At 37.6% G+C, this 20,572-nt stretch overlaps 1 protein-coding gene across 1 annotated transcript in view; it reads left to right on the plus strand.

Moving 5' to 3' along the window:
* LOC114536016 (DNA-dependent protein kinase catalytic subunit-like) overlaps positions 1-20,572 on the plus strand; it is a 26,764-nt gene continuing 6,192 nt past the window's right edge. The window contains exons 1-82 of the mRNA XM_028557361.1: positions 1-192; positions 293-369; positions 484-576; positions 715-789; positions 961-1,025; positions 1,171-1,214; positions 1,333-1,445; positions 1,571-1,667; positions 2,192-2,247; positions 2,315-2,345; positions 2,459-2,523; positions 2,659-2,751; positions 2,821-2,883; positions 3,019-3,114; positions 3,204-3,286; positions 3,387-3,471; positions 3,562-3,730; positions 4,243-4,292; positions 4,471-4,856; positions 4,952-5,035; positions 5,138-5,213; positions 5,296-5,409; positions 5,497-5,616; positions 5,705-5,864; positions 6,004-6,092; positions 6,195-6,387; positions 6,480-6,538; positions 6,625-6,705; positions 6,780-6,848; positions 6,944-7,051; positions 7,131-7,357; positions 7,528-7,622; positions 7,714-7,816; positions 7,932-8,062; positions 8,408-8,477; positions 8,550-8,728; positions 8,861-9,014; positions 9,133-9,211; positions 9,288-9,410; positions 9,512-9,606; positions 9,702-9,846; positions 9,933-10,094; positions 10,203-10,257; positions 10,426-10,553; positions 10,663-10,724; positions 10,814-10,946; positions 11,101-11,187; positions 11,282-11,352; positions 11,423-11,525; positions 11,654-11,781; positions 11,877-12,087; positions 12,200-12,375; positions 12,827-12,995; positions 13,090-13,243; positions 13,415-13,581; positions 13,667-13,795; positions 13,893-14,012; positions 14,113-14,256; positions 14,361-14,512; positions 14,593-14,724; positions 15,067-15,178; positions 15,314-15,435; positions 15,539-15,688; positions 15,800-15,973; positions 16,070-16,177; positions 16,353-16,461; positions 16,669-16,770; positions 16,874-17,107; positions 17,279-17,441; positions 17,640-17,752; positions 17,877-18,008; positions 18,127-18,306; positions 18,390-18,474; positions 18,629-18,755; positions 18,821-18,959; positions 19,146-19,226; positions 19,332-19,445; positions 19,516-19,641; positions 19,721-19,819; positions 19,997-20,105; positions 20,213-20,324; positions 20,446-20,505. Of these exons, the coding sequence (XP_028413162.1) occupies positions 51-192; positions 293-369; positions 484-576; positions 715-789; positions 961-1,025; positions 1,171-1,214; positions 1,333-1,445; positions 1,571-1,667; positions 2,192-2,247; positions 2,315-2,345; positions 2,459-2,523; positions 2,659-2,751; positions 2,821-2,883; positions 3,019-3,114; positions 3,204-3,286; positions 3,387-3,471; positions 3,562-3,730; positions 4,243-4,292; positions 4,471-4,856; positions 4,952-5,035; positions 5,138-5,213; positions 5,296-5,409; positions 5,497-5,616; positions 5,705-5,864; positions 6,004-6,092; positions 6,195-6,387; positions 6,480-6,538; positions 6,625-6,705; positions 6,780-6,848; positions 6,944-7,051; positions 7,131-7,357; positions 7,528-7,622; positions 7,714-7,816; positions 7,932-8,062; positions 8,408-8,477; positions 8,550-8,728; positions 8,861-9,014; positions 9,133-9,211; positions 9,288-9,410; positions 9,512-9,606; positions 9,702-9,846; positions 9,933-10,094; positions 10,203-10,257; positions 10,426-10,553; positions 10,663-10,724; positions 10,814-10,946; positions 11,101-11,187; positions 11,282-11,352; positions 11,423-11,525; positions 11,654-11,781; positions 11,877-12,087; positions 12,200-12,375; positions 12,827-12,995; positions 13,090-13,243; positions 13,415-13,581; positions 13,667-13,795; positions 13,893-14,012; positions 14,113-14,256; positions 14,361-14,512; positions 14,593-14,724; positions 15,067-15,178; positions 15,314-15,435; positions 15,539-15,688; positions 15,800-15,973; positions 16,070-16,177; positions 16,353-16,461; positions 16,669-16,770; positions 16,874-17,107; positions 17,279-17,441; positions 17,640-17,752; positions 17,877-18,008; positions 18,127-18,306; positions 18,390-18,474; positions 18,629-18,755; positions 18,821-18,959; positions 19,146-19,226; positions 19,332-19,445; positions 19,516-19,641; positions 19,721-19,819; positions 19,997-20,105; positions 20,213-20,324; positions 20,446-20,505 (9,671 nt within the window). The 5' untranslated portion in view covers positions 1-50. The remainder of the gene's footprint in view (positions 193-292; positions 370-483; positions 577-714; positions 790-960; positions 1,026-1,170; positions 1,215-1,332; positions 1,446-1,570; positions 1,668-2,191; positions 2,248-2,314; positions 2,346-2,458; positions 2,524-2,658; positions 2,752-2,820; positions 2,884-3,018; positions 3,115-3,203; positions 3,287-3,386; positions 3,472-3,561; positions 3,731-4,242; positions 4,293-4,470; positions 4,857-4,951; positions 5,036-5,137; positions 5,214-5,295; positions 5,410-5,496; positions 5,617-5,704; positions 5,865-6,003; positions 6,093-6,194; positions 6,388-6,479; positions 6,539-6,624; positions 6,706-6,779; positions 6,849-6,943; positions 7,052-7,130; positions 7,358-7,527; positions 7,623-7,713; positions 7,817-7,931; positions 8,063-8,407; positions 8,478-8,549; positions 8,729-8,860; positions 9,015-9,132; positions 9,212-9,287; positions 9,411-9,511; positions 9,607-9,701; positions 9,847-9,932; positions 10,095-10,202; positions 10,258-10,425; positions 10,554-10,662; positions 10,725-10,813; positions 10,947-11,100; positions 11,188-11,281; positions 11,353-11,422; positions 11,526-11,653; positions 11,782-11,876; positions 12,088-12,199; positions 12,376-12,826; positions 12,996-13,089; positions 13,244-13,414; positions 13,582-13,666; positions 13,796-13,892; positions 14,013-14,112; positions 14,257-14,360; positions 14,513-14,592; positions 14,725-15,066; positions 15,179-15,313; positions 15,436-15,538; positions 15,689-15,799; positions 15,974-16,069; positions 16,178-16,352; positions 16,462-16,668; positions 16,771-16,873; positions 17,108-17,278; positions 17,442-17,639; positions 17,753-17,876; positions 18,009-18,126; positions 18,307-18,389; positions 18,475-18,628; positions 18,756-18,820; positions 18,960-19,145; positions 19,227-19,331; positions 19,446-19,515; positions 19,642-19,720; positions 19,820-19,996; positions 20,106-20,212; positions 20,325-20,445; positions 20,506-20,572) is intronic.

Below are 20,572 nucleotides of genomic sequence, written 5' to 3' on the forward strand. Positions count from 1 at the left end.
CAATCATGGCTGCAATTTCATGAGCGAGCAAAACAACAAATTATTTGAAAATGACAGAGGTCATCGATCGATATCTGAATCAGCTCAATAGCTGCTTGAAAACACTATCGTCAAGCAGAGGCAGAGAAGCTGCGGATATTTGCCGCGATTTACGACTTTATTGCATTGAGAATATAAACGAAACTCAACTGGGTAAGTTGGATGAAATGGTACTTGTCAATCAGGCTCGTTTTCCGTCCAATTGCAAAGCATCAAATACGAAAGGTCTTCTCTATGAACACGCTTTGTTTAGCATATTGCTCCTCGCTACTTTTCAATCAAGATGATGGCCTTATAACCTTTGTAAAAGCGGTTGTTCAACTTGACGAGGTATCAAATTTTGTTACAATCATTAAATGCCTGGAAATAAACTTGTTGCACTTTCTCCACGAAATGTTGCATTGCATGTAACCAACGTCTTTCTTCACCTCGTTCATTTCAAAGTTTGCCAAATGCAAAGAGGTCATCCTGTCCTTTCTTGCGGAATACATTGCAAAAGTTAAAACAAGGATTTCACCATATGCAACTGATATTAAGGTAAATTATGTACTTTACGTCTGTATAAAATAGTTTTTCAGACAGATTATTGTTGTGTATGATTGGAAATGATAACGATCTTGTCTCAGTTGTGTGATATCCCCCCATGCAGTTCTACCTCTGTTTTCAATTCCTTAGGATATATGTCTGAAGCTGTTCACCAAAGATAAAAATGCCAGGGTTAAAAATGAAACGTTTGAAGTGTTACTTCAAGTATGTGAAAAGACATTCATTTGTAGTCTTGATTTTCTATGTAAATATCCAGTTCCATCAAACATATCAATTATAGGTTTGCATTTGTTAGGGACATATATTGAGATGTTATGCTATCAAATATGTCATGCATACATAAGTATTTTCAAAAGTATCTTCTTTCTTCAACAGTTGTTTGAGTTGAAATTTGAACCCACAATTGTTGAGAAACTTGATGTTAAAAATATTGTTGAAAAGTATCCTTGATTTAGTTACATATTCCCTCCAAATATTTTATGCCACAATGTCTTCTTAAAAACTTAACAAGTAATCTATGCTAATACTTTGGACTGAAGTAATTGGAAGTTGCCTTGTAAAAACTTCTTAACAAGATCAACAAAGATATTTCTCAGCTTGCTCTCAGTCAACCAAGAAAAAGTCTTCAGGTAATGACCAATATCATGCATGGACAGCAATGACCTTCTCTCTTGTTTGGAGAATGGCATTTGTCACTCAGGGATGATACCATTGCATTACCATGTATCATTCTATCACTGTTCTTAGTGAGTTATGGCATATACTCATTACTCGGGACATTGGCCGAATATTTCCCTGAATATATGGTCGACAAGGCTGATAGACTTGTTCAAATTTATGTTGGGGTTCTTAAAGCGGAAGTAAGGAGTAGCTTTAAAGTATATTTATGATGTAATTTTATTGAAATTCAATTTTTATCACAAGGTCAGGCACTGCTTCTAAGGATTCTGTTTCATATCATTTTTTCATCTTTTTTTTCTCTCAGATGAGGAAATCAGGCAAACCTGACATGCCTGTTGTTGCAGGTTGTATCAGAGGTCTGGATTCCACTCTGGTCAATTTTACCCAATCTGTTAATGAAGGTGAAAATATTGAATGTTTTTCATTTGTTTTCTATGAAATAAAGTTATTCAAATGATTTGCAAATGCAGGCATCATTGCGTTGCCTCATTGTAGTATTTGTAGTAAAGAAGATTTTGACAAAATTTTAGGATATTTTCGAAAATGATGTATGTAGGTAATGTAGTACATGCAGTAAGAGATGCAGAGCTCAAATTATTATACAGGAGAACCAAATCATCTTTTGAGATGCAAAGCTTCTCCTTCTTGCCGTACCTTACAATTGTTAACATTTATATATCGTTAGAACATCACGTCAGTTAGCACTTTTGAGTAAATCATCGCGTTTTAACGTTGATCAAATACAAATAGAATGTAGTTGTTGATAGTTGCACGAAAGTTCTCAATACAAGGTCGGTCAAAATGACCGTCAAGGTAAATATATGAATTGGCTAGTCATTGACAGCTATTTTAAGCTTCGTGGGATATGTAAACGAAGAAATCAATCATTCTTTAAAGAGGTATGTTTTTTGTCATTCTTTTTTAGGATCCATATACGCGAAAAATATTTATTCCTTTTTGAGAAGTGCGATTGATTCAAAGGTAAGTTATCCTTTAAACTTCTGCAAATCTTGTTTACGTCCTTAGTGACTTCAAAATCTTCTTATAGATTAACTATGCAAGATACGATGTCCCTCGAGGTAATTTGACTGCAAACACATCTCTTTTATTATCCAAAACTCCAAAAAAGCATTTAAAATAGTTTCGCAGGGATCCCTAAAGATTTAACCGTTTAATCATTGAATTTATTTAGCGGGACTGAATTTTTTGGCCCGACATGCGTCTCAGTACAAGGAATATTTGACGAAAGATTATGAAGTGAGTGACCTTTTGGAATTTGAACGTCTGTTCACTTTGGTTGCACGGGTTTAAACTGAATTGATGGAAGACTTGTGAAAGACGATGAACTGATCAGTCATCGCGAAATGTTGAGGAATTTATTGTTTTTTCTAGTCTGTCTACAACACTTTATTCGATTGGTGTAAAAGAAAAAACAAGGAGTTAAGAGTGAAAGGTTTCGCGGCGTTGGAAGCATTCCTAAAGCAGGTAAGGTCGACGTTATTATGTTTTTGAATGTTTTTTGTATAATGCTATGATGAATTATGGTATTTTAAGGTTGCTGAATGCCTTGTCACCGAAGATTTCGAGACAACGGTTGAATGCGGAGATATTTTTAAGGTAAGATTTAACAAAAGGAACTTTATTATATCTCTCAGTCATGAATATTGGCTGTTGGGATTTATTAAATTCACTGTTTTACCCGGAGCTGGCGTTTTACTTACTTTATTGTGGCGTTCATTTTTTCATTTCTAGTATTTCATCAAAGAATTTCGACGAATCATTAATTCCAACGAGAGTTTAACTAGAGAAATTTCAATTGCCATCAGAGGTTATGGGTATTTTGCAAAGGTAAAAGAGTCAGAAGACGTCAATTTTGATTGATAGGTTCTGCCGTCTTGCACTGTTTGTTAATTTTGTCTCAACGTTTAAACTTTCAGCCGTGTAAGGTTTTTCTCAAAGATGAAGATATCAAATATATGTTTACATCAATCATTCAAATGAGCGAACAAATGTATTTCAAGTAAGCACAACTAAGCTAAAAAACCCTCATTTCTGGAAGTTTTGTACGATTTATAATAAAAAACATTTGTTTAAACTCGCGTTTATAAACACTTCTGTAGCGACAGCGAGTTAAAAGAGGAAAAGCTGCAAAATTTACCGAGTTTTCTTGAAGCGCTTGGGTTTATTGTTGAAGAAATAGATGAGGTACAATGATAATAATATTACTTTTATAATCCAGGAATGTTCATCTGTTTTGATTTTTAACTTGTTTCTATCAATCACTTTTCTCCTTAGATTCCTCCTGCATTTCTGTCGTTTTTGGAGCGACTTGTAGTCGTTTTGATCGAGAAATTTCCGGAACTAGGCAGAGGTCCACAGTTTATTTGCCTCAAAGCAATGTTGAAGTTATTCCTTGCATTGACGACGAGAGGTGCCTCGCTCAAGTCATTTCTGTCCGAAATAGGTAATCTTGCGTATTGTATAAATAGCCTCAGGTGTAGTCAGGGCCACCGAGAGGGGGGGGGGCAGGAGGTGGCATTTTGAAAGAACCTAAAATTAAAACACCTTAAAAAATTGTACCGTTTTCCGGCAAACTCGACCAGGGTCGAATAAGTCGTTTTTCCGGTGAACTCGACCATGGTCCGATTAGTCGTTTTCCGACTAATACGACCATGGTCGAATTAGTCGTTTTCCGGCGAATACGACGATGGTCGAATTAGTCGTTTTCCGGCGAACACGACCATGGTCGAATTAGTCGTTTTTCGGCGAACTCGACCATGGTCGAATTAGTCGTTTTTCGGCGAACTCGACCATGGTCGAATTAGTCGTTTTCCGGCGAACTCGACCATGGTCGAATGCGCCATTTAGCGCACAGTTTCTGTCGGCGGCCCTGGGTGTAACGACCATAATCTTTGTTGACTCGCGCCAGGTTTCTTCATGACAATTCCTTGAGTATTTTTACAAATTTCGATTTAGTCTATCAAGGTCTCATTCGGACATGCTCGCACCCAGTTCTTCTTGATGAGGTTGGTTTATTTCATTGTTTTTCATATCAGATCAATAGTAACGATCTTTGCAGGACAAGAACGGTTCCCAGTTCCCAATGACGGTTCCCAGCTCTGTGATCTTTCATCTCTTTCAACAAAACTCACCAAAAAACTACATCATTTTCCTTTACTGACGTTGTACTTCCGACAATTGTAGGGTGTTGATGCGATGGAAGGTGTTACTGAATTCGATGTTCGTCATATCTCGTACAAAGACTACCTGGAATTGTGGGAATGTTTCCTGGACGGTGGACAATACAAGGACCAAAGCATTATGCCGAAAGTGTCTTCCCTTACACAGGATATCCATCGCGCTATCTACGATGAACTTATTCAGGCGATCCTCAAGGTCGCTCATAAGCTAAATCTCTCATCATTTCGTGACGTGGAAACCCAAGACGAAGATTTGCAAACAGAGCAGCCGTCCTCACCAGATGCACCACTATTAACTACCTCAGGTGGTACCACAGATCCAATTTCTGGCATACAGCCTGAAGCACCCAAAGATTTCCAAATATTTATTAACCTGGTCGAGTTTTCCAGGTAGATTTTCCCAATTTTCACCCTAGAAAACATTTCACAATGGCCGCTTTCCAAGATCCGGTAGATGTATCTAAGTTCTACGTTTCATTGTTTAGGAAAATTCTTCTTAAGACCAAAACGAAATGGTTTGAGAATTGGATTTATACTTTTGGAAAAGAATTGGTCGTTTTATCTGCAAGGTTCTTACTCAATATTTTTTCCTTGTCATGTACTATTTTGCACAAAAATGAAGTTTGTTCTACAGCCAAATTCATTCTTTCATTCTTGTTTCATTTCATAAGGTTTCCCTTGGTGAGCGGCTTTTACAAATTGCTGGATATTGTTATGAAAATATCGCGCAAACTCGACTATTTTAAGGTGAATTTAATCGATTTTATACTACCGAAGTTATTTTTACGGATTTTTACTGCATTAAAGACCCATCATTTCTTTACTTCAGGGTATGACGTTGAAGGATGTTTCGACCGGCTGTGTTGACGATATGGAGACCGATCAACTGGATTTCTCTGACTGTCGAAATTGTTTTATATTGTTTCATAAATTTGCGATGGAGGTAGGCTACAGTCATTCACATTCTGGCCGTACTAGGAAGTTTCTCTTGTGATTAATAAATTCACTGTTGTTTTCGAAATATACCCAGGTTGTGGTAAGAATGAAACAGTATAAAGATGATTTGAAGTCCTCTTGCCTGCAGCTTGTCCTTTCTTTGCCAAACGAGTTGGTTTTATGTGATATTGACATTATTATTCCTACACTGAAGGTAAACAAATAAGATAGAGCCTTAGAGCTTCCTTGTAAGTGATTAATATTCAATTTTTGCTTGAAATTCCTAATTTAACCTTTTCTAGACGGCCTTCAAGCTCGGCCTAGGATTTCTGCCTCTGGCCGAGGCCGCCCTCGATGCTCTGGATACGTGGACAGCGGAGTTGCCATCGGAGATATTACATCCCTACCTACGAGAAGTTCTCCCACAGTTGGATGGTTACCTTAAAACTGCATCAGAACTAGGTTGGTCAACGATAGAGCTGCGTTTTCGGGGAGTAGTTTTAAGTCAAACAAGCTATGAGTTGGGGGTTCATTTCGTAGCCCATAGCACGATATGTATGTAACTACGAAGCCTTTCGTTAATTCTGAGTGTTGTTTGTAGAGACTTCAAATGAAAAAGAGACGAAATTGAGGTCAAGAAAATCAGGAAAAACAAAAGCGTCCAAAAGTAGCAAGAGAAATCCAAATGAGGTATATTTCTGTTACCATTTCTGATCTACAAAAACTGATAGTGAAAACTTTAAAGCTTTGTTCATCCATCCATGCTTGTTCTATTCGTCTTTATCCTTTCAGGAAGAGAATAGCCCGCTGAACAAGGTTCGTCATCGAATACTGATTCTTCTCGGAACGTTGGGTGGCAAGTGTAACCTGGGGTTACTTGAGGGCGGTGAAGGATCTGTTGCATCAAGTGGGATAGCATGGGATACAAAACAACATTTATCGTTTGCTGTCCCATTTCAAGATATGAAACCAACTATTTTTCTTGGTACGTTCATCGTCTGCAGCAGAATAACCCATCCAAGAAACACACATTTAAAACCTTTTGAATGAAAACCTTTTTAAAATTTATAATTTTAGATCCATTTCTTCCAAGGGTCGTGGAGCTCGCCACTAGTTCAAGTGATCGACAGACAAAGGTACATATAAATATTTTTTTTTAAGATTGGATATTCTGATAACTTTCTTCTTTCTCGTCATTAATATTGAGTTTTTTTTTCAAAAGGTCGCTGCGTCTGAGGTTTTCCACTCGCTGGTTCTGTTCATGCTGGGCAAAAGCGTTCAAATTCCGGATGCGAGTAGCAAGGTATTGTTAAATTACCCAACTATCTTTTGAGGTAACCTATAACACTCCAGTGTTAATTCTTCCCTCTGCTTTAGAGTCCTTTGGAGAAACTATGGAAGCGTGTGTTTCCTGTTGTCTTACAACTCGCGTGTGACGTGGAACAAGTAAGTCAAAGGGGAACTTCCATGTTTAGTTAGATCTAATGTTTTTGGAAGAAAAGAAAAAATACGTTCATATATCTCTTGTTTCTCTTTCATAGGTTTCACAACAGTTGTTCAGGCCTCTTCTATTCCAGTTGATCCATTGGTTCACGAACAACAAGCAATATGAAAGTCCGGACACCATCATCCTTCTTGAGACGTTACTTGTGAGTTTCAACCTGATTGTGAGATTCAATCATAGACTGCCATTTAAATGCATGGCCATCCTTTTTTTCAAAATTTTAGGACGGGATTGTCCATCCAACAGACACTGCTTTACGTGATCTTAGTGCGTTGGCTCTGGAAGAATTTCTGCGCTGGTCAATCAAACAAGCAACGAAAAACCAACTGGAGAAAAGTCCAATCAACATTAAGTCTTTATTTAAAAGACTTTACAGTCTAGCAACACATCCTAGTGCGAACAAGCGACTCGGAGCAGCATTGGCGTTTAATAATATTTACAGAGTTTTTAGGTAAGTCTGTTTATATTGTATGTATGCCAGTGGCATAGTTTTTGTCAAGGTACAGTTACACAGAGCCGTAATACCTGTTCAAATTTGCACTTGTCAGATATGGGAACTCAGCGAAGATTTGGAAAATATACCTTCTGCAGTTTAAGTAGTTTTGTTTTATTTTTTATTAGGGAAGAATCGTCGCTGGTTGAGAATTTCACGATTGAGATTCTTGTGACATATCTTGAAAGCTTAGAAATGGCGCATGAAGATGAAATTTCGTTAGGTGAGAATGTTTTTTATGCATCTTGCATGCAAATGATGTTGTATTTTGTATAATGTAATTGAATTGTATATTGCATACGCTTTGTTTTAAGGAACTCAATCCCAATGTATTGAAGTGATAAGTCATCTTGAAAGAATCATTGTTTCCAAATCTTCAGTCTTGTTGAATGTGAACAAGAAAAGGAGAGTGCCTCGGTATGAATCGTTGATTAAGATTACCTCTAATCCTAAAATCTAACGCTAATCCTAGGGATTATATTCGTATTAAGTTATTGCCCTAATTTCCATGTTATATTCATCGAAATTTCAGAGGATTTTCTGCGGACACAACAACACTTCGTCACCTGATACCTTGGCTCGTGAGAAAGTGCGGATGTTCTCAGACTGAATGTCGTCATCAATGTATGAGACTTGTGTCTGTGTTGGCTCCATTGCTTCCTGGTATGTCCACTCTTTATAGCTTGAAATATCTCTTGATCAATAAGAGATAATCCTTACTGGACCACTTGAAAGAACAGTTTAGAACTGATAGAACTATCCAGTATAAATAAAGTTAGTTTAGTTTAGGTTTCCTCCTGTAGTAACACTGAATCAATAAGAGATGATCCTGACTGGATCTCTAGGAAGAACAGTTTAGAACTGATAGAGCTATCCAGTATAAATAAAGTTAGTTTAGTTTAGGTTTCTTCCTGTAGTAACACTGGATCAATTAGAGATGATCTTTATACTTGACCTCCAGGAAGAACAGCTTAGAACTGCAACTTAGATTGCTAACTGTTTTTGCAGAATGTTCCTCTGTTCAAACGTGGATGAAGAAGACTGTAGAATCAGATGGTGAAGATTATTTTATATTAAGGTAAAGAAATGATAATTTCCCTTGTCTGTGAGTTTCGTTTCGTACTCAAGAATGGCAATTCTCTAATAACAGGTTTGAATGTGGCTTTGCTGGTAAATCTGGTATCCAGAAACATCCCACATTATCATCTATCAACGAGACATTCTCCCTCACTACCACTAAGCATTGGTTTGACCTCGTTCTGGCTGCCCTGGATTCGTACATCTGGAGTTTTGGGCAACGTTTGCTTACACCAAGCTCAATATTTCAAGGTCTGAATTCACATTAACAACCTTTTGGTTTTAAAGTCAAAGATGACTTAACTTACTTGAACTTTCCCCTCAATTGCCGCTAAAGAAGTATAATTCAAGCCAGAATGAAAGCAGGGAATTTTGACATTTTAGGTAAAACAACAAGTGTATTGTGGAGGACACTTTTGTATTTCATCGAAAAGCTTTCCTTGAATGGCATTGAAAAAGCCTTTGAGTGTTTTCCAACGACATCGGATGGCGTTAATACTCATGCTTTCTCACCCAGTGAAATTCAAGAATATAACAGGTATGAATAATCGTCCCTATACAAGAGCTCTTTGGACCTCAAGGAAGAGCACTTTAGAACTGGCGGAGCTTCAGAGTTGTGCTATATAATGATTAAATGAAGTCTTGTTTTTATTTAGGGCAAAATGCACTGTTCTTGTGAGAATTATAGCGTTCATAACATTGCTTCTTCAAATGAATGCAAAAGAATACTTAGAGGTCTGAAACAATATCATTATCCTAATATTTTCTCAAATGATTTCACTCTAATTGTTTTTTTTTCTTCATGAATTAGATTGTCCCATCAGAATTGTGGACAGGAAAATTCTTTGAAGCTCTCTGTACGAGCGTACTTGAGCCTCAATCACTCGGCTTTAACGTTGCCGATCTTGAAGTTTTGGAAAAATTGCCAGAACAGGTAAGATAATTGTTTACGATATAAACATACGATCGCTAAGCTCCCATCATTGTTTGTTTGTCCTGGCCCGATATATGAAGATATTTTTATGCTTGTTTTAGACATTTGAACTTTGTAAATCACTGGCGAGCAAATTACCAAAACAATTTTTAATTCACTTGACTACAACTTTGATGTCAAAAATATCCTTAGGCGGGTAAGGTTTGTCAAAAGTCTTTATGAATGTTATCGATTATTATGCAGTCACATCAGTAATGCTTCAGTGATGTATCCTAAACACACACCTTTCAGGCGATGTAATCTATTTGAACTGCTGCCTTTGCCGTTGTCTGGAGAAGAATGTGATCAAATGGACCATACAAGATTACAGCTTCTTGTGAGAGGCTACCAGCAACTTCATCGAGCTGAGATTTTGCTCCCAGCTTTGGCAAAAGAGGTTTGGAATAAGAGCTGCCTCGTGAATGTCAATGTGAAGTTCTGGCTGTAAATATTTCGTGCAAATGACGGGCGTTTGTCTTTCAGGGAGAATGGAGTGCAGAAAAATGTTCAGAAGAGTTGTTGAAGTCCGTATTCCAAGGATTTATCGTGCAGGATTCTGATGTATTTCGAATTGTTAATCTAACACCAGCCTCACGGGAACTTGCAAAAAAATTACTGGATTTAGCTTTCGATTTAGGATTGAAGGTATTTAATCCAATCACGATTAAACGATAAAACTGTATTCTAAATTGACGTGACATTTGATGTAAGAGTTTTAAATTGTGAAAATGCGTAATTTTCTGCTGTGTTTAGATTGAAAGTGTACTTCATTGCATACTGAATAAGTCTTGCCTCGCCGATGCAAAAGGTGTTTTATATATTTTGAGTTTCCTCTTGTGAAGTGAAGTTGTAGTTTATATGTAGTCTGTTAATTTTTTTAGAAGATAAAAACATACCTTCATTCACCTTCAGAAAATACCCTTACTTTAATAAAACACATGCAGCTGATTTTTAACCTTACGTATATTCAACATAGGTTCTTCATCGACCGTTGGAATGGTTTTCTACCAGACGTTTCACAATACAATCGAGCATTTGCTCATCAAGAATTCGAGCGAACATTTGCCAAAGATATTGGAATATAACAGAGATGAAGCTCAATGGGCAAGTCTGTTACATCACCACACATGTGATACTTTCTTCTTGGATCGTGGCTGCCTTTTTTCTGAAAAGCATCGTGAGTAACAACACTAATTTTTTGATAAATTCTTAGGTATCCAGCACCGTTATCGCTTTGTTGGACAGCATGGTAAAAGACAAGGAACTGAGAAAGATGTAAGCGATTCAATAGTGATCTTTCGTAAGAATTCCGGGCTTCTACTGTAAAAGTAGACTTTCAATTTACGTTTTTTTCTGCGACCCAGGAATGGTCGAAAAATGACAACTGTGCTTCTAGAATCGTGGGAAAGACTGAGCCACTGGTGGGAGAATGGCGGTGAAGAGCTGAAGAGATCGACCGCCATTTTAATAAGGAATATATTGATTGTTGATCCCAAGGTAGGTTGTGTAGAAAATACATAAAAGTTTAAACCGCAGACACAGCTAATGTCGCTGGAAAACAAAAGAAAACAATCAATCTATGATGATGACTAAAGAAGTTCAATTTAACTTATATTAGCGACGATACATCTAAGTTTGTGTTCTTTTATAGTGTTTATCCGAAGTAAAATCTTCCAGGGGTATGTTCAAAACTTACAATGGCTTACTGAAAGATAAAACAATTACATTAACCGTCAAGGTATCATAAATGATCTACCTGCTGATATTCTGTTTTTTCAATGTTTTTGCAAAACTTTCAGCTAGTATTCAACGATTTTTTTTGTGATATTTAGATCCAATGTTTGGAGTTGTTACCTTGTTTTACAAGTGCAACAATACCTTCCGAACAAACTGAAGCTTTGAGGTAAATTGTCCAACTGACAGCACTGAATTCATTGTCTTTCTTAATGCTCCTTTCGTCCATTAATTCTTAGGTCTGCCTTGAAAACCCTTATCGCCGATAACTTTCCCTTGTCCTCAAAAGAGTTTAATGAAAACAATCCTAAATACAGCGATTATATCGCAGCTCTGGATAAGGTAAAGCCTTTCAATTGAACCTTTTGGAATCTAAAACATGCAGTTTTAAAAAAATAAGAATTCCAAGTCGAAACTGTGGAGAACCTAATAAAATGTTGTTTGTGAATGAAACTTAAAACTTCTTTTAGATCTTGTCCGCTCTCGTCATCTCTGGAAGTTTAATGCTGTTTGACTTGCTCATTTCTATCGTTTGTCGTGAGGAAAGTCACAGTCATGAGGAAGAAATACAAATTCAGTTTGCAAAGTTTATTAAACGGTATGAAGCCGCCAGTATTGTGTGTTTCCATTGCATGTGTTATTCAGATTTCACGTCATGTGCCTGGATTGACGTTTTGAACCATTTTCTGTTAGACTTAAGCTCCAACAAGCAAGAAAAGCTCTGGATATTTGTTTCGATGTGTTTACTAAAAAAGACACAGAATACCGCAATCTCACTCGTCGTGCTGCCATTGATAAAGTTTGTCTTGTTTTGCTACGAGCTTCGTCAACCTCTGTCTTCCGAGAGTTTTATGTCGATCATATTAAAAACATCATGGAAATTATTGAAACGAGATTTTCAAAGGTATTTTTTTTATTTCATGTGCTATCCCACCATGTTTGAGATATGATTTTGTAGTATGTTTGTAGTGAAATATATGCTGCATGTAAACGTACGTTTTTATATCCCCTTCAAGGCGACAGATAGTGTATTTGAAAGTCAACTTGTGTCGAAGTTGTGCTGTTTTAAACTTCTTGCTTTGCTCTACGCAAGACTGGAAAAAACAGACGTGAGTAGCATGGAATCCAGAATCAACAGAGCTTACAACAACGACGTGAAAACTGGGAAGGAACTCACTATGGCTATTACGAAGTATATATGATGATTATTCAGAATATTTTGTTAAAACGTTTAGAACTGATACAGTTATTTATGCGGCACAAGAGTTAGCTTACTTTATAGGTGATGATCCTTACTGCATGGACCTCTAGCCTCTAGGAAGAACAGTTTAGAACTGATAGAGCTATCCAGTATAAATAAAGTTGGTTTAGTTTAGGTTTCCTGCTGTAATAACACTGGATCAATGAGAGATGATTCTTACTGGACCTCTAGGAAGAACAGTTTAGAACTGATTGAGCTATCCAGTATAAATAAAGTTAGTTTAGTTTAGTTTTCCTCCTGTAGTAACACTGGATCAATAAGAGATGATCCTTACTGAACCTCTAGGAAGAATAGTTTAGAACTGATAGAGTTATCCAGTATAAATAAATTTTGTTATTACACAATAATATTTTGACTACTTCAATATTTTTTTTCGATTTAGGGCAGCTCATGCAGCTAAGAGCGAGAACATGCAAGGGGAGACAGTTCTTCTTCCACTCCGTCGCGAGTATCACTGTTCAGCGTACAATGCTCTCATATCAGTCATATCTCGCACACAAACACTGCTAAAGTTCTACAACGGCTTTCTGTTCAGCGAAGATTTGTCCAAGGTGCTTTTAAACACAAATATAACGAAGACATACAAAAGGTTTTAAGTTTTGGTTAATATTTTATGATTAAATCAACTAACTCCTTTCTTAACAGGGGCAGTTTCTGTTGGACAATCTTGTCGACTGTACGAAAAAATTACATTTCGAGATGGAACTCTCAGCACCACTTGATAAACGAACTCTGTTGACTTCAATCAGATGCGAAGCCAGAGCTACTAGAATGAATTCAAGTGAAAACTATGAACATGGTACGAGGATATAAAATGGCTGGCTTGAGTATCTGCTCTTGTGGGCTTGAGCTGTTTATCTCTGTTCAAATTTTGGATGATCATTTCTGTATCTTGAGAAGGGATATTTTTGTAAACACTCTCGTTTCTTTTCTAGTTAATCTTTTCTTTGTCAATTCTTTTCTTCGTTAGGTGTCTCCTTGCGTTATCTCTCGTCCCAGTATCTTGCTGACAGCAGTTTATGCGAGGAAGTGAGCCAGTTTGATTTCTCAACACCCATTCAAGCTTTATCTCAGAGCGAATCCACAGAACAGGATATCGCTGGTGGAGAGAACTCAGGAACGCCTGCTTCACCCAAAGTATGCGATCCATTTTAAGCCGATTCGTTTTGCCAAGGAATCAATTCGTGTCTAAACATATTTAATACTGACGTTTTTGCATCAGGAAAGTGATTCGGACATTTCATCAGAAGAACTGGAAATGGATGAACTTAACAGGCATGACTGCATGACAACATTGGTTGGTCTGATTAATCATTTAGTAAAGAACAAGATTTCCCCACAGCCAGAACAGGTGAGCATCAATAATTTCTTCCGAGGATTGCTTCATTGTTTTCAGGAAACTCGGACGATTGACTGTAAAGATGGCGACCTTTTATTTTATATTCCAGGGCAAAGAAGCGAACGAAATGCCGCCTTGGATGTCATATTTGCACAAGAAACTGTCGCATCACTCTAGTGAACTCAATGTCAGATTGTTCATCGCAAAATTGATCACAAACCTGCCCGAAGTATGTTGAAATCGTTTTCATTTGTGGTGTTTTCGGATCTTTCATCCGCTGTGCGATGATTTGAATACAAAGCTGACATTTTCTCTTCATTCTCTTAAAGGTATTTGAACCTTACGCAAAGTTTTGGCTGGACTCGTTGATGGAACTCATCCTTCTTCCCACTTTCAAAAATTCAGAGCTCAACTATTTTGTCATCGATATTGTGGTCACAATGTTATCCTGGTCATCGGTGACTATTCCTGAGGTACTTCATATCGTACCGTTTTGGGTTACATGAAATTCCTGAAGAAGTTAGAATTGTGATTTAGAAATACATGATTATTGTTGAATTGTTTTTTGTTTCGTTAGGATTCGTATTCTAGTCGACGTTTGACGAGTCGCCTTTTGGAGTATCTAATGGAGACGTGCAATCATCCCACTCGAAGTATCTTCAAGAATAATTTGGAGGTTATTAAGACGTTCGTTGAGGTTTGGAAAGAAAGAATTGACGTACCTTACAAGTAAGAGTCTATTTACATTACCTTGCTGTCCACTAACCACCCTGTTGTACTGTACATAGCTTTTTTCTGCTCCTTTTTAGACTTATATACGAAAGGTTTTCTAATGCCAGCGTAAATACAAAAGAGAATTCAGTTGGTATTCAACTGATGGGAGTTATCGTAGCTAATAAAATCACACCTTTTAAACCTGGATGTGGCGTTGATGAAAAAAGGTAGCTAAACATTTTTGTAGGTAGCTCTACCGTTTATGAACTGATAATTCTTCCTAGAGTTCCAGTAAGGATCATCTCTTATTGATCCAGTGTTACTACAGGAGGAAACCTAAACTAAACTAACTTTATTTATACTGGATAGCCCTATCAGTTCTAAACTGTTCTTTTAGTGGTCCAGTAAGGATCATCTCTTATTCATCCAGTGTTACTACAGGAGGAAACCTAAACTAAACTAACTTTATTTATACTGGATAGCTCTATCAGTTCTAAACTGTTCTTTCTGGAGGTTCCCTTTGACGAATGTCAAAATATCTATTCACTAACCAACTGGATTCTTTTAAGGTTCTATCAGGACTTGGTAAAAAATCTCAGTTTCAAATACAAAGACGTCCACGGGGCAGCAGCGGAGGTTATCGGAATGATTTTGAAGTATTTGTCTGAAGAAAATGACAAGGTAAATTGTGCCAATCTTACGACTCACACAAAGAATCTATTTGTGTATGTATGCAATGGTTACATATGTTTACGAGTTAAATTTGTAGTAATGGTTTATTTGGACTGCTGGTAATCGCTGCTCATCATTTTCCAGGAATCCTGCGATGGTCTAAGTGGTTTGCTCAATGAAAAACTGTCCTCGATGACTAAAGATCTGGATAAGTTTATACTCTGTGTTCACCAGCTACAAATTCATTTTCCACCGATTGTTGACGGGTGAGACTTAAACGCTTCATCATTGTACAACACAACATTTGAAATTAATGTTTTGTATCGGATATCATCCATTGAGTTCAAATACACATCAATTTTCTTGTAGGTTTATAAATCAAATACTCTTCGTTTTTCAACACGTCCACGCACAGTTCAAGACACTTTGCCTTGAGATTATTCTTTCAAGAGTAGGCGTCATACCCAACCTCTTTTTGGAACTCAAAACTAAAGGATTTCTGAATACATTGACCCACAGGTGCTGAACTGACTTTATTTACACTGGATGTAGCTCCGCGACGCTATCAGTTCGAAACGTATTTCACATATAGCTAGTATTGTTTCCGAGACATTTATTTTTCAATTTCAGAGATGAGGCGACGCAAGTTGCTTGTTTACGAATCATTCTTGGTCGTCTGAGTCAGATGAGTGTTGGCGACATACAAACATTGTTGCCGTCTGTCACAGATTTCTTGTCAAGTAAAAGCGTAGCTTGCCGTGGTTTGATGTTTGACATCCTTATTTGGATATACGATACCTACAGGTAATATTTCCATGCACGATAAACCATTATAACCTTTATCTTATTCTCTTGAGTGTTAACTAATGATATGGCTATGACGTCTTCTGCTGATTCCAGATTTGACGAGACGTTTAAGAACGAGGACTCTGAAGGCTCTGAAGATGTTTTATGTAGGACAAAAAACGTCTTACTTCAAGGTCTGGCTGATGAAAACAAAGAAATGAGGTAATTTTGTGTTTGATTTGCCCTTTTTATGTGTTTCCTTCAAACGAAATTATTTCAATGTTTATTCTCTATTTCTAGTCATATTTTAGATGATTGCTTAGGAGTTAAAAGTTGTTTTTCTTTTTATAAACTGAATATATATATAATCCTACTATATATAATATATATCCTTCAGGTTGAAGTTGAGAAATTTCTGGAGTGACGAGACACGGTTGCCCAACTCGACTTTGGAAAGACTAGTTCAAGTCCTGCGCGCCATGTATTCACCAATTACAGAGTCTGAGGTGCGACAGCAAAACGTTAGGAACCAGGCTGTTGTAGTTTGGCTTTTTTGAACTAACATTAGTTTTTTTATACAACAAAAACACAGGAGACCGCAATATAGTACTAGAAACTATTTCCTTATAGACCTTTATGATACGATTGTAAAAAATGTGAAAACTAATTGTGAAAATATTGATTTAATATTTGTTGACTTTATCTTTGTCCAGTATTTAAGCTACACAACAAATCTTCTTCTTCATTTGACGTCGCAAAGTCCAGATTTTGGCCGCTTAATCTTCGAGCAACCGCTTTCAGAATGCAAATTTCAGGTACGACTTTTGAACCTAATGATTCCGTATCATCAATATAGCTGACGAGAGATCTGTCGACTGTGGAACCAAACAGTTTCATTCACAGTCTTTTCCATTCTAGGATTATGAAATCAACTTCGCCTGGCAACAGAGAAACTCGACCATGACTCCGTTGTTCGTCTCAACTTTGATGCCCTCCGGGTCCTCGCAATCTTCATTTGGTAGTCACTCCATGGATATCACAGACGGCGGGCAGTTGCGGGCTACGCAGAACCCACAGTTCAGTATGACACAGACCGCTGGTGCAACTGGACCAACCGCGCAGACGTATGATTGGTTGAATCCAAGTAGCCTTGTGAGTGTAACTAACTATGATATGTCATAATATGTTATGAAACTGATGAACTATATCCAGTATAGTTAGGTTTCCTCATGTAGGAACATTGAATCAATAAGAGACGATCTCTACTGGACCTTTAAAAGGATAATTTAGAACTGATAGAGCTTATCTTTTCGTCTTGAACAGGATACCTCCCAATCTTCTTCAGCATCGTTTTCAGTCGGGAGTCAACCATCCAGTTTGTTGTTCAAATCAAACCCGAACATGCGGAGGTTTAAAACTCTCAGACCGCAGTCAGAACAACCATCAACGTCTTCAGCCGCCCAAAGCGATGACCCTTCAAACGAAAGTAAGCTTTGCTCGTGAAGGACACAATTTGAAATCACACAACTCGTTGTGTTGACTTGCTAAGCTTGTAGTTAGTCATCTGATGTTGCCGTTCAGTCGATGGAAACTTGTTTTCAGTAAAATGGCCAACGTGTTGCCGAGTGGGCCTCACGCTGTTTTTGCACAAGTTGTGACCACATTTTGTGTTTTCCCTATAAAGATTCCTCCCAGTTGCAAAACATTAGAAAATTGAAGAGAAGATTTGTGAAGGACCGGAAAGAAACCGATGTATATTTCGCGAAAAAAGAAATTGCCCGACAAAAATTACGAACGGTATGAAAATATCGCTGTTTCTGATCAGTAAATACCCCATTTTGTGGATAAAAATGTCCCCGTTTCTTGTCTTAATGCGAAAACAGAGACAGACAATGTTTTAGCGATTTTTCCTTGTTGCTAGGAATCAGTTCAAAGACAGAAAGTGGCGCGGGAAAACAAAGTAGTGATGTATCGTAAATACAGAGAAGGCGATCTCCCGGATATACAAATTAAACATTCAGATCTTATCACTCCTCTCCAGGCTCTTGCCCAGGTACGCCTCATATTCATGCAGTACTGCACCTTTCCCTATCACCCCCCCCCCAGTTTTTTCGTTATAAGCAGTTGACCAACGAACGTATAACTAGTTTAACATTCCGACTACTTTTCAGTGCGACAGTTACATCGCTAAGCAGTTGTTTTCAGGCATATTTCGAGGTATTTTCTCGCAAATTGACGAGAACGTGACAGACACTCAAGCAGACGAGATCTTCCGTGACATTCAGGACGCATTAAACAACATGATCACGTCATCCACACAATATTTCCCGCCTTTCATCTCCTGTATTCAGGTACGAATTGTCCCCAGATCTCAAGTAACCCTGGACTGCGTAGCATGACTGTTAACCTTATTTCTATTATTATTATTGCTCAGAACGTGTGTTATAACGAAGGAAAGTTATCTTTGGAGGCTGGAAAAGTGACTACAGCATCAATTGGAAGTTTACAACAGCCAACTGGTGTGTATTTGTTATACAGTTTACTGTATCTAGTCTAAGAATTCTCAACTGTTTTAAACTTAGGCTTAGCCTAACTGATCCAGTGTTACTACAGGAGGAAACCTAACCTAAACAAATGTTCATCAGATAAACTCGAGGTATTAATTCTGCCCAGGTATAATGCTGTTAGAAAAACAAATTTTACAAATGGCTGAAGATCCTGGAGAACGGCCAAGGAAGAGACAGAAAACTGGTGGCAATCCTTCTCCTGAGAGCACAGCAACATGGATCGAACTCTCAAAGTAAGATATCGTATTTTACTCACCTTAAATGAATCGGTTTTTGTCCTAATATCTTGCATATCTAGACTGTACAAGTCAGTGGAGGATTTTGATGTACTGCAAGGGATATTTAACAGCCATATTGGTACTCAGAGCATCACGAAAGACGCGCTCGAAGCTGAAGGAAGGGGAGATTATACGGAAGCATTGAAACTTTATTCCCAAGTAAGAAGTTTCTGTATGTTTTGAGATTTAGGTTAAGTTAAAAATTACGTCAACTGCAAGGTCCTTGAAGCCTACGGACGTTGGATTCCTGTACAGGAATCTAAACTATACAAAGACAAGCAGAGACAAAACTAATCTAGGTCTTTATTATCCCTTGTGATTGAAGAGTGATATTTATTTTTTCAGGCTACAAATTGCGATGAATGGCCAGCTGGTAGTTCTCCTCTACAGGCGGAAGAAGATTTTTGGGATGACTCAATTTTAGAAGTACGATACTGAGAATGATTTAGACTTGTTGTCGAAGAAAAGACTGCTTAAATAACCCTAAAACATTTAGCGTATTCAACGCTTACTTTTTGATCCTGTTTTCAGTGTTGCAGACGTTTAACGCTTTGGGACAAAATGGATCACAATTGCATAGTAAACTTCGATGAAGCAAATGGTGTGTTGGATCTAAATCAAATCTGGAGGGATGATTATTATAAGGTGCCATGAAGCTCTTTTTCACCCCCTCGAACGCTTACTATGACATTCTTAAACTTGTTTTTATTCTTAGGAGCATTACTTGCCTTTCCTACTTTGTTCAAAGACGAAGAAATTCTGTATCGGTGACCGCGATGAAGTGTTTTTCAATTTTATTTTTGATTCATTAAAAAACGAGGAGAGGAAAGTTTATCTTGAGGTAAGCAAGCATGATTTCAGCCAGGAACTTTTATTTAACCAGCATGCTTATTGCTGTGTTTATTTTTTGTGTTATTCAGAACAAATACAGCGATATTTTGGCGTTACTTTTTATACTTGACGAAGATTATGACAGGGCGAGATATTACACAAGCATTTGTTTACAAGCTTTTCTGGAGGTAATTACAGCGAGTGTTTTCGCCTTTTATAATTTGAAAGACTGTCCTCCATAGAGGTGCATTAACTCTTCTTGATGCTACTGGAAGAAACCTAAAGATTTTTCTATTAATTATAATTTAAGTGCTACACGAGTAAGCAAGTATTTCTGAATTTCCTTTCTTTTATTTGATGTTAAGGATTGGTCAGGTCTAGACTCCATAATGACATCAAGTCGTTCAGCTCATCTGCAGAGTCTTCAGGCCTTGACAGAAATGCAAGAGTTTCTCGATTTTATCAGCCACGAAGGTAGCATCTTTTATCTGCTTCACATGACCTGTTAAGTGCGTGGATTTGGATAAACACAACCCCAACCACGCGTACAGTTGAGAATGATGACATCGTTTACTTTTCAGATAACTTTTCAACGATATCATCAGTTAAGTCCTTGTTAAAGCGGTGGTCTTCTCGTGAACCCGACCCTAAACTTCATTCTGTTGGTGTTTGGGAAGATGTGATGACAAATAGGTACACTGCATGGATATATAGCTCTTTATTTACGTTTTCCTCCTAGAAAGGAACTTTGTATCATCTGCTAAGACCGGGTCAAGGAGCAAACAAAAGCTGCCATTTCTTTAATACTCTTCAGATCGGTTTTCCTCGACAAGATTTTGCTGAAGTTCGGTCAGTCTTCTCAACTGCATTCTAGGTAATTGGCATCATGCTGTACATTCATTGGTTTAAGTTTATTAAGCGATTCTGCAGGAAATTAAGTG

The sequence above is a fragment of the Dendronephthya gigantea genome, unplaced genomic scaffold, assembly GCF_004324835.1.
Source record: "Dendronephthya gigantea isolate DGI-Jeju-01 unplaced genomic scaffold, DenGig_1.0 000129F, whole genome shotgun sequence".
Lineage (NCBI taxonomy): Eukaryota > Metazoa > Cnidaria > Anthozoa > Malacalcyonacea > Nephtheidae > Dendronephthya > Dendronephthya gigantea.